General features: G+C 40.9%; 2 protein-coding genes across 3 annotated transcripts in view; one reads left to right on the top strand and one right to left on the bottom strand.

Moving 5' to 3' along the window:
• The window catches only part of LOC106567249 (protein bicaudal D homolog 2), a 30481-nt gene extending 19523 nt beyond the window's left edge, over nt 1–10958 (bottom strand). For both annotated transcript variants that reach the window (XM_014136312.2, XM_014136311.2), the window contains exons 1-4: nt 10720–10958; nt 9146–9473; nt 1665–1877; nt 1300–1452 (exon numbers count right to left, since the gene is read on the bottom strand). In XM_014136312.2, coding sequence (XP_013991787.1) covers nt 1300–1452; nt 1665–1877; nt 9146–9388 — 609 coding nt within the window. In that variant the 5' untranslated portion in view covers nt 9389–9473; nt 10720–10958. The remainder of the gene's footprint in view (nt 1–1299; nt 1453–1664; nt 1878–9145; nt 9474–10719) is intronic.
• Nucleotides 10959–11394: 436 nt separating this feature from the next.
• LOC106567314 (DNA-(apurinic or apyrimidinic site) endonuclease 2-like) lies at nt 11395–15408 on the top strand. Its single transcript, XM_045692750.1, has 4 exons — nt 11395–11431; nt 13833–14072; nt 14207–14542; nt 15224–15408. Exons 1-4 carry the CDS (start codon nt 11395–11397, stop codon nt 15406–15408), a joined length of 798 nt encoding a protein of 265 aa, XP_045548706.1.
• The last annotated feature ends 853 nt before the right edge of the window (nt 15409–16261 follow it).

Below are 16261 nucleotides of genomic sequence, written 5' to 3' on the forward strand. Positions count from 1 at the left end.
AGTAGAAGTCCTGGGAGTGCATTCTGACGAAGAACAGCAAAGGTAATCCAATGTTTCTTATAGTAATTCTGAGTTTAGTGAACGCCAAACTTGGTGGGTGTCAAATTAGCTAGCCCGTGATGGCGAGCTATCTACTCAGAATATTGCAAAATGTGCTTTTGCCGAAAAGCTATTTTAAAATCTGACACCGCGATTGCATAAAGGAGTTCTGTATCTATAATTCTTAAAATAATAATGTTTTTTGTGAACGTTTATCGTGAGTAATTTAGTAAATTCACCGGCAGTTTTCGGTATGTTTCCTAGTTCTGAACGTCACATGCTAATGTGAAAAGCTGGTTTTTGATATAAATATGAACTTGATTGAACAAAACATGCATGTATTGTATAACAATGTCCTAGGAGTGTCATCTGATGAAGATCATCAAAGGTTAGTGCTGCATTTAGCTGTGGTTTTGGTGACATTATATGCTAGCTTGAAAAATGGGTGTCTGATTATTTCTGTCTGGGTACTCTCCTGACATAATCTAATGTTTTGCTTTCGTTGTAAAGCCTTTTTGAAATCGGACAATGTGGTTAGATAAAGGAGAGTCTTGTCTTTAAAATGGTGTAAAATAGTCATATGTTTGAGAAATTGAAATTATAGCATTTTTAAGGTTTTTGAATATCGCGGCACTCGATTCCACTGGCTGTTGACTGATTTCGTCCCACATACCCGAGAGAGGTTAAAGTAACGTGAATAAATTTGTTAATAAGTGATAAGCAGTAATGGACAGTCACTACCATCATGGGAATGTATTGTTTTATTCTGTGTTACAGCATTCAACCCAAATAATCGAAACAAAAAACAATATATATATTTTTTTAAATAATCGAACCGACCTAAAAGAAAAAGCACTAATTGCTCAGCACTATCACAGAATGATCTGGAACCCCCTTTTGGCCATAAAGAAACGAACACACTCCCATTGTTTGTTATGACGTTGCACATTTTTCAGCGGTTACACAAGGTACTGAGTCATTCGAGGTACACATTCCATGAGCCTTTTGAGAAGAATAGAGTATTTTGGCCCAACTACTGGCTGTTGTATTGGAGGTGCCGATGGGAGACCAGGGTTGTGTTCAGTAGGGCACACTGTAGCAAAACTTCATGCAATAGAAAACTAAAAGCAGTGTTTTTACTGGACAGGTTCAGCTTTTTCCTCCCAGTTTCAAAAACAATTCTCCCTACTGAACCAGGCCCTGTTGTGTTAACTGTGTTATTATCAGTGAGGCGAGTGATTAGAAGGGAGGGGCTCTGACCTGGTTCTCCTTGAGTACAGACACCTGTTTCTGCAGACAGGTGTTCTCCTCCTCCAGCTCACTGTTGTCCTGGAGCTGCCGGAGCTCCCGCACTTTATACTCCTTCATCTCATTCATCATGTGGCCCTTCTCCAGCTCCGAACACTCACACTCCTGGGAAACACACACACTCTCAGTATACAGTTGAACTAATAACAATGTTATGGAAGCACTGCACACTGCTCTTGACATTTGAACACACACGAGCCTAGCAGGAAGTAGAGATGTACAAATGCTACTAAATAGTTGTATTCTTCCAGATTTAAGTGAATAGTGGTGTGTAAAGCATTAGGTATGTCAGTGAATGATAGGCACACTATTAATACCTTCTTCAGCTGGGAGGAGAGGCCGGCCTGTCGGTCTATCTCAGCGTGAGCGTTGCCCAGAGCGAGGCGCACCTGCCGTAACTCGGCCTGCAACTCAGCCATGCTGGTTGCCATGGCAGCCTCCTTGCTGGCAGTCTCCTCCAACAGGCACTCCTCCCGGGTCTCCCCATATGCTGTTGCCCGCTTGTGGCAGGTCACAGAGTCTGACAGAGCCTAGTTGCACACACAGACGGAGACAAAGCAAAAAGAGCGGCATTTATTTGGGCGTCATCCAGAGTCTGCCAGAGACCAGACAGACAGACAAAGACAAAAAAGGTGCCATTTATTTGGGTGTCCAGTTGTTCGTGTGACCACCATATGGTGGTATGTAAGGCACATGGTCCATCAGTGGGGTGCACCATGAAAGGCAAGCTGGAAATTAAAACACGGTGCCAAGTGGCACATCCACTAAAAAGACAGCATTTTTTCTTAGACCCAAGACAACAAAGATGTATATAGGTGGCAGTGGTAATAGGACTCCACAGACCAGCTGTTGGAATCTGAGCGGTCTTGAATACTAAGTATATCCCATGCATATCTTATGCTTACGTGTCCTCAGTTGAGAATGTGGTACGAACCAGTTTCATCTGAGACAAGTCAACGTCAAAGAGGAATACATTCTTTCAAATGACAACTTTGTTCACTTTACCCCAAAAATGTGATTTGATAGTTACGACTTCTAAGCAAATAGCCTATATTCATTTAACGTCACAACATTATAGAGAGGTGGTATAGAACCCAAAATCTCCTGATTTGAAGTCATACTGCAATTGGAACTAATTAATATGTGAAATACAGGTATGCCCCATAGTAGCTTTCCTTTCACATGTAAAATTTAAGTGAAAAATGTGTGATTAAAAAAAAACAAATGTGGTTAGTGAATTAAATTTGGTTGATACTGGGAGTACAGGTGGAGACAGACTCTCAGAGCACAGCAGCAATCTCAACAAGACCAACCTAAAACAATTGAGGCTTACTTCAGTTACCTCTACTCATCCTGATAACTGCAAGTCACTCTGGATAAGAGCGTCTACTAAATTACACAATTGAACACCAGGTTGTTGGGTTGTTGCAGGAGGTAACGTACAAAAAGAAATGAGAACAAAACATTCAGTTACATAAAAGGTGGTATTTACCCAGAACATGCTACGCATTATATATACAGTTGAAGTCGGAAGTTTACATACACCTTAGCCAAATACATTTAAACTGAGTTTCACAATTCCTGACATTTAACCCTAGTAAACATTCCCTGTCTTAGGTCAGTTAGGATCACCACTTTATTAAGAATGTGAAATGTCAGAATAATAGTAGAGAGAATGATTTATTTCAGCTTTTATTTATTTCATTACATTCCCAGTGGGTCAGAAGTTTACATGCTACCAAATACTAATCGAGTGTATTGCCATTCAATTGTTTAACTTGGGTCAAACGTTACAGGTAGCCTTCCACAAGCTTCCCACAATAAGTTGGGTGAATTTTGGCCCATTCCTCCTGACAAAGCTGGTGTAACTGAGTCAGGTTTGTAGGCCTCCTTGCTCGCACACACTTTTTCAGTTCTGCCCACAAATTTTCTATAGGATTGAGGTCAGGGCTTTGTGATGGCCACTCCAATACCTTGACTTTGTTGTCCTTAAGCCATTTTGACACAGCTTTGGAAGTATTCTTGGGGTCATTGGCCATTTGGAAGTCCCATTTGTGACCAAGCTTTAACTTCCTGACTGATGTCTTGAGATGTTGCTTCAATATATCCACACAATTTTCCTCCCTCATGATGCCATCTATTTTGTGAAATGCACCAGTGCCTCCTGCAGCAAAGCACCCCCACAACATGATGCTGCCACCCCCGTGCTTCACGGTTGGGATGGTGTTCTTCAGCTTGCAAGCATCTCCCTTTTTCCTCCAAACATAACCATGGTCATTATGGCCAAACAGTTCTATTTTTGTTTCATTAGACCAGAGGACATTTCTCCAAAAAGTACGATCTTTGTTGCAAACCGTAGTCTGGCTTTTTTTAATGGCAGTTTTGGAGCAGTGGCTTCTTCCTTGCTGAGCGGCCTTTCAGGTTATGTCGATATAGGACTCGTTTTACTGTGGATATAGATACTTTTGGACCCGTTTCCTCCAGCATCTTCACAAGGTCCTTTGCTGTTGTTCTGGGATTGATTTGCACTTTTCGAACAAAAGTTCATTCATCTCTAGGAGACAGAATACGTCTCCTTCCTGAGCGGTATGACAGCTGTGTGGTCCCATGGTGTTTATACTTGTGTACTATTGTTTGTACAGATGAACATGGTACCTTCAGGCATTTGAAAATTGCTCCCAAGGATGAACAAGACTTCTGGAGGTCTACAAATTTTTTTCTGAGGTCTTGGCTGATTTCTTTTGATTTTCCCATGACATCCAGCAAAGAAGCACTGCTGAGTTTGAAGGTAGGCCTTGAAATACATCCACAGGTACACCTCCAATTGACTCAAATGATGTCATTTAGCCTATCAAGGTTTTACTGCTAACCTACAAAGCATTACATGGGCTTGCTCCTACCTATCTTTCCGATTTGGTCCTGCCGTACATACCTACACGTACGCTACGGTCACAAGACGCGGGCCTCCTAATTGTTCCTAGAATTTCTAAGCAAACAGCTGGAGGCAGGGCTTTCTCCTATAGAGCTCAATTTTTATGGAATAGTCTGCCTACCCATGTGAGAGACGCAGACTCAGTCTCAACCTTTAAGTCTTTACTGAAGACACATCTCTTCAGTAGGTCCTATGATTAAGTGTAGTCTGGCCCAGGGGTGTGAAGGTGAACGGAAAGGCTGGAGCAACGAACCGCCCTTGCTGTCTCTGCCTGGTCGGTTTCCCCTCTTTCCACTGGGATTCTCTGCCTCTACCCCTATTACGGGGGCTGAGTCACTGGCTTACTGGTGTTCTTCCATGCTGTCCCTGGGAGGGGTGCGTCACTTGAGTGGGTTGAGTCACTGACGTGGTCTCCCTGTCTGGGTTGGCGCCCCCCCTTGGGCTCTGCCGTGGCGGAGATCTTTGTGGGCTATACTCGGCCTTGTCCCGGGATGGTATGTTGGTGGTTGGAGATATCCCTCCAGTGGTGTGGAGGCTGTGCTTTGGCAAAGTGGGTGGGGTTATATCCTACCTGTTTGGCCCTGTCCGGGGGTTTCATCGGATGGGGCCACAGTGTCTCCTGACCCCTCCTGTCTCAGCCTCCAGTATTTATGCTGCAGTAGTTTATGTGTCGGGGGGCTAGGGTCAGTCTGTCACATCTGGAGTATTTCTCTTGTCTTTTCTGGTGTCCTGTGTGAATTTAAATATGCTCTCTCTAATTCTCTCTTTCTCTCGGAGGACCTGAGCCCTAGGACCATGCCTCCGGACTACCAGGCTTGATGACTCCTTGCTGTCCCCAGTTCACCTGGCCGTGCTGCTGCTCCAGTTCCAACTTTTCTGCCTGCAGCTATGGAACCCTGACCTGTTCACCGGACGTGCTACCTGTCCCAGACCTGTTGTCCCAGACCTGCTGGAACCCGGACCTATTCACCGGACGTGCTACCTGTCCCAGACCTGCTGTTTTCAACTCTCTAGAGATAGCAGGAGCGGTAGAGATACTCTCAAAGATCGGCTATGAAAAAGCCAACTGACACTTACTCTTGTGTTGCTGACTTGTTGCACCCTCGACAACTACTATGATTATTATTATTTGACAATGCTGGTCATTTATGAACATTTGAACATCTAGGCCATGTGCTGTTATAATCTCCACCCGGCACAGCCAGAAGAGGACTGGCCACCCCTCATAGCCTGGTTCCTCTCTAGGTTTCTTCCTAGGTTTTGGCCTTTCTAGGGAGTTTTTCCTAGCCACCGTGCTTCTACACCTGCATTGCTTGCTGTTTGGGATTTTAGGCTGGGTTTCTGTACAGCACTTTGAGATATCAGCTGATGTAAGAAGGGCTATATAAATACATTTGATTTGATATCAGAAGCTTCTAAAGCCAGGACACCATTTTCGGGAATTTTCCAAGCTGTTTAAAAGACACAGTCAACTTAGTGCATGTCAACTTCTGGAATTGTGATACAGTGAATTATAAGTGAAATAATCTGTCTTTAAACAATTGTTTGAAAAATGACTTGTGTCATGCACAAAGTAGATGTCCTAACCGACTTGCCAAAACTAAAGTTTGTTAACAAGAAATGTGTGGAGTGGTTGAAAAACTAGTTTTACTGACTCCAACCTAAGTGTATGTAAACTTCCAACTTCAACTGTAACTGTACAGGGTCTGTTAGAATCTAGGCTAGGGGCCTAGTTGGAATGAGTGGTCAAAAACAATATTACCCAAATTGTGACTATGTCCGATTACAATATATTCAGATTATTTCTTTATATGAATGACACTTAACCTTTATACAGTGAAAATGATGTGTGCTTTGACTCTGATAGGTGTTGTTCCCTGTTATTAGAGGTCGACCGATTATGACTTTTCGACGCCGATACCAATTATTGGGGGACCAAAAAAAGCCGATACCGATTAATCGGCCAGTTTTCTTTTTTTATTTGTAATAATGACAATTACAACAATACTGAATGAACACTTATTTTAACTTAATATAAGACATCAATAAAATCAATTTAGCCTCAAATAAATAATGAAACATGTTCAATTTGGTTTAAATAATGCAAAACAATGTGTTGGAGAAGAAAGTAAAAGTGCAATATGTGCCATGTAAAAAAGCTAAGGTTTAAGTTCCTTGCTCAGAACATATGAAAGCTGGTGGTTCCTTTTAACATGAGTCTTCAATATTACCAGGTAAGTTTTAGGTTGTAGTTATTATAGGACTATTTCTCTATAGGATTTGTATTTCATATACCTTTGACTATTGGATGTTCTTATAGGCACTTTAGTATTGCCAGTGTAACAGTATAGCTTCCGTCCCACTCCTCGCTCCTACCTGGGCTCAAACCAGGAACACATCGACAACAGCAACCCTCGAAGCAGCGTTACCCATGTAGAGCAAGGGGAAAAACTACTCCAAGTCTCAGAGCGAGTGACGTTTGAAACACTATTAGCGCGCACCCCGCTAACTAGCTAGCCATTTCACATTGGTTACACCAGCCTAATCTTGGGAGTTGACAGGCTTGAAGGGGTGGGTACAATTTGTGGAACGTTCCAACAGGAATCTGTTCCAAAAAACGTAAAGTAAAAGGTTGCCAACCAACAATGCATACAAAGTAGCAACACATACAAACCTAGCTAACTAGCTGCCGAATAGGCATCAACTCACCACGTAGCTTATTCTTAATGTTTATCCATAGGCAACCAGAGTGAGGACAGACATTTTTTGGAATAAACGTGATGAGTGAAAAACGCAATGAAATAGACCACTCCCTACCCGGTATCTTATTCTGCCGCTATACAGCTTTGTATGCGTTGTTTTTTGGCAACCATGTTATTTACGAAGTTTTTGGAATAGATTCCTGTTGGAACGTTCCACAAATTATACCCACCCGGCATGAAGTCATAAACAGCTTGAAACACAGCGAAGAGGTGCTGGCAAAATGCACGAAAGTGCTGTCTGAATGAATGCTTACGAGCCTGCTGGTGCCTACCATCGCTCAGTCAGACTGCTCTATCAAATCATAGACTTAATTATAACATAATAAACACACAGAAATGCGAGCCTTTGGTCATTAATATGGTCGAATCCGGAAACTATCATCTCATCTTGTGGAGTGCAATGTAAGGCAGGTGATTAGAGCGTTGGACTAGTAACCAAGGTTGCAAAAACAAATCCCCCCTGAACAAGGCAGTTAACCCCAGTTCCTAGGCCGTCATTAAAAATAAGAATGTGTTCTTAATCTGACTTGCCTAGTTAAATAAAGGTGTAAAATATATATATATATATATATATATATATATATATATTAAAATTAAACAATTAAAAATATTAAAATTAAAACAAAATATTTTTTTAAAAGATGGCCAAAAATACTGATTACCGATTGTTATGAAAACTTCAAATCGGCCTCAATTAATCGACCTCTACCTGTTATGTTCACCCCTAATGCCATAATGTTGTCTGCATCAGACAGAGCATCTTAGATAAGCGTTGGAATTATACTGAACAAAAAATATAAAATGCAACATGTAACAATTTCAACGATTTTACTGAGTTACAGTTCATATGAGGAAATCAGTCAATTTAAATAAATTCACTAGGCCCTAATTAATGGATTTCACATGACTGGGAATACAGACATGCAGCTGTTGGTCACAGATACCTTAAAAGAAATGGGCCTCATCTCTTCACGGTATTTCTGAGCATTCAAATTGCTTATGCCTGCCCATACCATAACCCCACTGCCATCACGGGGCACTCTGTTCACAAAGCTGACACCAGCAAACCACTCGCCCACATGACGCCATACGGTCTGCGGTTGTGAGGCCGGTTGGATGTACTGCCAAATTCTCTAAAACAATGTTGGAGCAGCTTATGGTAGAGAAATTAACATTAAATTCTATGACAACAGCTCTGGTGGACATTGCTGCAGTCAGCATGCCAATTGCACACCCCCTCAAAACATGTGACATCTGTGGCATTGTGCTGTGTGACAAAACTGCACATTATAAAGTGGTCTTTTATTGTCCCCAGCACCTGTGTAATGATCATGCTGTTTAATCAGCTTCTTGATATGCCACACCTCTCAGGTGGATGGATTATCTTGGCAAAGGGGAAATGCTCACTAACAGGGAATTAAACAAATTTGTGCACAACATTTGAGAGAAATAAGCTTTTTTTGCATATGGAACTCTTCTAGTAGAGATAAACAGTAACATATCTATACACATCAACATCCTATGACACTACAGAAGCAGAAACTGACCTGTCCTCCTGATCACACAAACTGAATTATTCATATAAACACCAGACCTCGTTTTGAGTCTTGGGGAATATTCATTCAGCCAAGCTAGTAACATGCTTCAACATGATAGAGTATCTTTAAGGGACCTATCAAATGTTCAGTAGGCAATGAATAACTTGCTATGCAACACTGGATTAACAGCTACCTAGCAGCATTATGATTGTGATTATTTCTTAGTTCAGAACAACTTTGCTAAAAGCTTGTGTACTAACAGCAAGCCCATTGTTTGGTGAATCCCAGGTTGGTTAATACATAGCCATGTGTGACTGGCACTTGTTCACACTGAAGTACTTAGTGTTAGACAAAGCCATAAGAAACGTATGAACAAAAGGTCTCGTCTCAACTCAATCACAGACAATGTCACCACCATGTACACATATTAGTAGCTGTACATGTGCAAGTAAGGTTTATAATAGCTATATTGAACATTTATTTGACTGGCCTGATTATTTTCAAGGTACACTATGATTAATATAGTGTTTCTGCTTTTTAGATATAATTACTGGGATTCTGCTGACCTCTTTAAGCTGCTGCAGCTCCTGTTTGAGAGTCTCGTGCTCCTCCTCCAGCTGGGTGTGCTGCTTCTTCAGTTCGGCGCTCTCCTCTAGCACCACCAGGCCATACCGGGCCGCCTGCAGTTTCTCCTCGTTGGCCTCCTGGAGCTCCAAATTCAGCCTCACCACCTCCACTCTCAGGTCACTGCCCTCCATCTCCTCATCTCCTTCAGCCCCCGTTGGGCCTGCCTCCTCTACCTCCAGCATCCTGTCCTCCTCCTGACTGCTGTCTCCCAATGCACCACCAGGACACCTGCTACCTCCTTCAATCCTCCTGCCTCATTACTGCTCACTGTGGGAGTGGAGGAAGGAAACACACAGCCCAGGGGCATTTAGGGATCATCATACTGTTCATTGCCACAAATAGTAACCAATGATGTTACAGTTGAAAGCACAACTAAGCCGAGGTAAAACAATATGATTTAATTTGACTCGCAAGAGTTGCTGACAGCTGACAACTAGCTAAAATGAAGAGAATAATACATTTGGCAGCCCAGTCAGTCATCAAGAGATTAGGTGGTTAGATGAGTTTAACTAGTCCCTCTGTCACTTTCTTGTGATCTTTGTTGTCAGGCTAAAGGCCAATGAGTGTAAAGAAAAAAGCAACTACATTTGTAAATTATGTTACAGCATTTGTTTACATGCTCAGTTTTTAGCCTAACATTCTCCCACTTGAGCATAATGCTAGCTATCTAGCTCAGTTGGTAGAGCATGGTGTTTGCAACGCCAGGGTTGTGGGTTCGATTCCCACGGGGGCCAGCACAGAAAAAAAAAAAAAAAATGAAATGTATGCATTCACTACTGTAAATGACTAAAATGTAAAAATGTTCTACATTTAATTATTTTAAATATAACCTTTAATTAGGCAAGTCAGTTAAGAACAAATTCTTATTTACAATGACGGCCTACACATCATCATTTATACATTTACAGATCTGCATGTCTCTTGGGATATTGTTGCAGCATCTAACGTTAGATAACTTTTACAGTCAGTCTCCTGCTGTAACGTAGACTGGCTGTCAAATTAATTTCAAGTCTGTCCAATTAATTAACGTTATCTACAATTCCCAGACACTAACGTTAGCAAACTCATTGGCTGGCTAGGTGTCATTCAATCAACGTTAGGTAGGCTAACTTGCCAACCATGTTTTAAACTAGTTAGCAGTCGTTATCTAACTACGGCTAGTTAGCTAGTTAGTTCAAGATGGATGAACTATGGTTACGTTAGCAGAGTTGAGTCTACCCAACACGAAGATTAACAGTTAGCTAACAGTTAACTACTTTAGCTAGCTAGCAAGCAAGCGAGCTAAAACGTTCGCATTGTCTTGGTTATCCGTAGCTAGCTAGTTGACTTAGGTAGCTAACGTTAGTTGTCAGAACTGTCAAAACAAAGACTCCTACTATAGCTAGCCAGCCAGCCATCTGTGGTCAGACTAACTAACTAGTTTGTTATGCAAATTCACGTTAGCTATTTAACGATAGATAGCCGCAAGAGCTAAAACAACTGAAGTGCATCACTAGCTCGCTAAATCTCTCACCTCCAATATCGATACACTTGTGTTGCCAAAAGTCAAAGTTATTTCATAATCGTATATCGAAATCAAGCTAACCGCAGGGTTCAGAGAATTCGACACTTCCCAGTCCTCAAGTCGAATTTCTGCGTGGACTAGCTAGCTAACCGTTAGCTACCCACTCAGGTTTCCCTACCAATGTGCGCTTCTCTGACTTGAGCACGTTGAAAGTCATTGTGCACGGAAGCAACCGACGTAGTAGCCCATTAATGACAGAGCAGTGAAAGACTGCCCCCTACGTCGAGAATCACAACATGGAATTAGATAGCTACGGCGCACCCGATTTCAGAATAGTGTTTTATTTTTACTTTGAGCAAAAATATTTTCAAAATGTCAAATAAAAGTCAAAAATAACGAGAAGGATGTAATTGCAGACGGCAATTAGGGGCGTTTTCAGATTTAGGGTTTCTTGGTATCAAGTGTTTTTCTTCCATTACATACACGTACTTACGGTTTACTTCCTTGTTATCCAATCCGCACGTTTTTGCAGGCTGCATTTTCAATTACACATGTTGTAATGCAAAATGTAAAAAAAAAAGTTTGTCAAGAGTGCTGTAAAACCATGATTAAAGATTGTCACTTGGAACATTAATGACATAAGGTCTCAAAGGTGGAATTAAAAAGGCTCTTGTCATGCTAAACATGTTTGGCATGCCAATGAGTGACATGGAGTTGTCAGGCATTATAGTAAAAACAGACTGGCACTCAGGCTAGTTTGATAATCTAACATAAACTAATATCATAAATTTGCGATTGTACAATACACGTGACATCACTTCTCTACTTCAATTTGAACTCTGGCAATTTAACATTAGCTACTGTATCTGTCATTCTGTGTTTGTCTGTGAAAGGAGACCTGCTGTTGTTAAAGTTTATAACTCGTATTGACGGTTATAAATCCTATTTCAGCTTCAGTCGTGGACACAGCGGTTGGGATCATTCATTACTTTTCAAAGTGTTGATCTTTAGAATCACGCAAACCCAGATTTTCATCCACGGTTGCCAGGTCTAGCAAACATTTCTAGACCAATGACTATTCATAACCAGCCAACAAGGCCTGAAAACTAGCACAAAAAATTGCAGTTTTTTCGCAGCAAGGGGGGAGTTGCCACATTTAGCCAATAAACCATTTTTCCATAACAGTATCAACCGAATTAAGGAATCCGTTTTTCCATCAATATAATAATTATTGTGAGCTAATGTGACTAATAAACGAATTTGAATATGTTACAAGAGAAAAGATAATTCTCCTTTATTAAACTTTAAAAAACGAATGTTTATTATGTACCAGATGTTAAGACTACAAACCGTTATAAATGGCCTATTTGGGAGATTGACTTGTCATTTCAATAGGCATAGGCTAGGCCTACAGACTAAAATCTGGGTTTATGATTGTAATTAAACTTTGCCATGGTTTGGTTAGCTAGATGCAGGTAGCCAATAGCCCCTGATAGGCCTACATCTAATTTCAGATAGACCACACAATAGCCTAGGCAAGATGTAAGTTTAACGATTTAGCAGCTTGTTTAGTACGAATTGACATTCAACAAGAATAGCGAAGCGATTTTCATGGTAAGAAGTGCTTTCGTTGCACAATAGCTTGCTGGAATAGGCTACAGAGGATGGGGTTGTAATTTAAATAACTAAATCAAATGTTAATAATATGGATATGAACCGAATAGGCCTATGCTTGTCAACAACAGCCAGTGTTTATTTATTTTTTAAGCTGTAGCCTAATCTGACTGTTTGTAACACTGAGTGGCGCAGCGGTCTAAGCTTCACTGCAGTCCCTGGTTCGAATCCAGGCTGCATCACATCCGGCCGTGATTGGGAGTCCCATAGGGTGGCGCACAATTGGCCCAGCGTCGTCCGGGTAGGCCGTCATTGTAAATAAGAATTTGTTCTTAACTGACTTGCCTAGTTAAATAAAGGTTAAATACATATATTTTTTTATATCAATCTAATGCATTCTAACAACAGCTGATCAGCAATTGCGATAGAACTGTGACCATGATCACAATCGATAACTTCCAATTTCATTAACTAAACATCAGTGGTGTAAAGTACTTAAGTAAAAATACTTAAAATTACTACTTAAGTCGTTTTTGGGGTATCTGTACTTTACTTTACTATTTACATTTTTGCCAACTTGTACTTTTACTTTACTACATTCCTAAAGAAAATAATGTACTTTTTACTCCATACATCCTCCCAGACACCCAAAAGTACTCGTTACATTTTGACACGAAAATGGTCCAATTCACACACTTATCAAGAGAACATCCATGGTCATCTCTACTGCCTCTGATCTGGCGGGCTCACTAAACACAATACTTCGTTTGCAATTATGTGTTGGAGTGTGCCCCTGGCTATCCGTCAACAACAAAAAAACTTGAAAATGGTGCTTAATATAAGGACTTTAAATGGTTTATACTTTTACTTTTGATACTTAAGTACATTTATCGATTCCATTTACTTTTGATACTTAAGTATATTTAAAACCAAATACGTTTAGACTTATACTGAAATTGTATTTTACTGGATGACTTTCACTTTTACTTTAGTCATTTTCTATTAAGGTATCTTTACTTTTACTCAAATATGACAATTTAGTACTTTTTCCACCACTGCTAAATATGCTAATTAATAATTGCATAATAACACAAGGCTATAACAACAACAAACTGAAGTTATAGGCTATTTATTAAATCAGTTTGCAAGCTCCAGGTAGTCAACACAAGCATGGCACAAATTGATTTGCAATGACTCCAGTGATATCGTCATTTCAACATATTTATTGTCTAAAATGGTAGGCTACAGTAGCCTGCATAGGCATAGAAATGAACAGGCTAGTTGATAGCCAACAGATGCAAATGTATCATTATCCACATTTATTGTATAACATGGTAGGCTACAATAGCCTACATAGGCATAGAAATGAACAGGCTCTAGATGAAGTTCAGATCAAATTTTATGATAAATTTATGCAGAAATCCAAGTATTTCCAAAGGGTTTACATACTTTCTCTTGCCACTGTACACACTCATAATATGTACCTTCTTAATTGGTTTATTAAATAGGAGTTGATACTTACTGCAAAGACAGTGCCACCCCATTTGCTGCAGAGGAGGGCCTGACCGGCCTGCTGACCACCAACCACAAGATGACCGTTGAATGCTATGGAGACCAGGAAGAGTTCTCCAGTGAGGAGCAGTATGTCCTGGACAACGAGGGAAGGGCTGTTCTCACACAGCACAGGGGAGAAAAAAGACTTTTATCATATGATTTGTCCCATGACTTTCTATATTTTAAGAAATATTGTAATGGAAAGTTTCAATTGTTTACTTGATGTTGTACTGAAAAGCCATCATGTGTTTCTCATGTGATCTGAGTGTTTCTTTCTGTGTGTGTGCCCACTTGCTTTTTCACAGGTGTGAAGACTGACATGAAACAGTTATGGTTATCCCACGAGCTGACCCAGAAAAGCCTGAATGGAAACTGTTCGAACTGCAGTTTTACAAGCTGCTTCAGTGCAGGGGGACAGGGGTTGGGTGCAGGAACCCACTACCAGTATCTCAGGAGGCTGGGGAGACCCGAGAGTACCTGAATCCACTGAGAGCAGGGACAAGCTCTGGAAAGAAGAGGACGTTAGCAGGAGTCATTTGTCCCAAAAAGAGTAAGCCACTAAAGGCTGGCCCAAAGCCTCAAGGCAGCCTGTTAGCCTTTTTCAAGCCCAAATCCACACTTGTGACTCTAACTAGGGAAGCCCCAGGGAGTTCAAGTGAAAGGGGTCAGTGTCAAATCAAATCAAATTTTATTGGTCACATACATATGGTTAGCAGATGTTAATGTGAGTGTAGCGAAATGCTTGTGCTTCTAGTTCCGACCATGCAGTAATATCTAACAAGTAATCTAACAATTTCACAACAACTACCTTATACACACAAGTGTAAAGGAATGAATAAGAATATGTACATATAAATATATGGATGAGCGATGGCCGAACGGCATAGGCAAGATGCAGTAGATGGTATAGAGTACAGTATGAGATGAGTAATGTAGGGTATGTAAACATTATATAAAGTGGCATTGTTTAAAGTGACTAGTGATACATTTATTACATCCAATTTGTAATTATTAAAGTGGCTAGAGATTTCAGTTAGTATGTTGGCAGCAGCCACTCAGTGTTAGTGATGGCTGTATATAACAGTATGATGGCCTTGAGATAGAAGCTGTTTTTCAGTCTCTCGGTCCCAGCTTTGATGCACCTGTACTGACCTCGCCTTCTGCATGATAGCAGGGTGAACAGGCAGTGGCTCGGGTGGTTGTTGTCCTTGATTATCTTTTTGGCCTTCCTGTGACATCGGGTGTTGTAGTAGTCAGAACCAGGAGAAAGAGGAGGCCCTGGCTTCAGATCCTACTGTAGACCCCACATGTTCCAAGTAGGTGTCACGGGGGTTCTGGAAGACAGTCCTGCGTGGGCCGTCCCCATGCCCCCCTGTGAGGTACATGGGAACCCCGTTTACGCCGCACAGTCAAGAAGGCGGGCCAAACTTTGGCAAGCAGTTCTTTGTGTGTAACCGCCCTCAGGGCCATGCATCCAATCCTGAGGCTTGCTGTAGCTTCTTTTCCTGGGTGGATAATAAAGGAAAATAGTGACTATGGTCTTGCAAAACACGGACATTGCCCCCATGCAGTGTTTTATGTGTTATCAATCTGCGATATTGATTTATTAGTAAAATAAAGACTCGTTTTTCTAAATTGTCAGCATGCTACTGTCTCATACTTCTGTAACATATTTCACATGATCACGTTCAGAGGCTGCCTTCTCACCATATGGCAAGCATCCCAAAGCTTACGGTTGGTGTTGTGTAATCAAATGACAGTGGGTGCTAAACTCTGACACAGAGTGATCTGTTGCTCATCATCAATAATGCAACATGAGCATGAATAGATGGAGTGTTTATCATCAGAAAACAGACTGTTGTCAATAATATTCCTGTATTCGTTGGGCGCTGCTGTGCTGCCTTTAGTCTCACTATATGGCATCAGGACTAAAGTACGATCATACAGCAAAATCACCCAAGTATTTTGACAATTGTCTCAATGTAATTTCTCATTCTGTAGAGCTCAAATATGTAGTCGGGTATGCTAATGTTTCATATACTTCCCATGATTACTAAGAATTTTTACATTTACATTTGTGGTTGTTCAGCTTTGCATGTCAAGCGCTGAGGAAGCTGTTGCGCAAAAATTAGTCCCCATATTCTTTATATTTACCCTATTTGATTAACGACAAAAACAGTGCTGATGGCAGTAGTTTCCAGTAAACTTGTTCAGCCTTGCTATGGAAGTTTTAGTTAGATAGCCGAACATTTTTATTTTTTATTATTTTTGTCAAATGACAACTTTATTCCCAGATCAATGTGGGCACAGAGCTTCAGTGTCTTGTAGTGGAGAATTTGAAAACCTTCTGTAGATAATAGTTTTGCCTCCTGAGGGAACATTC

This window comes from Salmo salar, chromosome ssa13 (genome assembly GCF_905237065.1).
Source record: "Salmo salar chromosome ssa13, Ssal_v3.1, whole genome shotgun sequence".
NCBI lineage: Eukaryota > Metazoa > Chordata > Actinopteri > Salmoniformes > Salmonidae > Salmo > Salmo salar.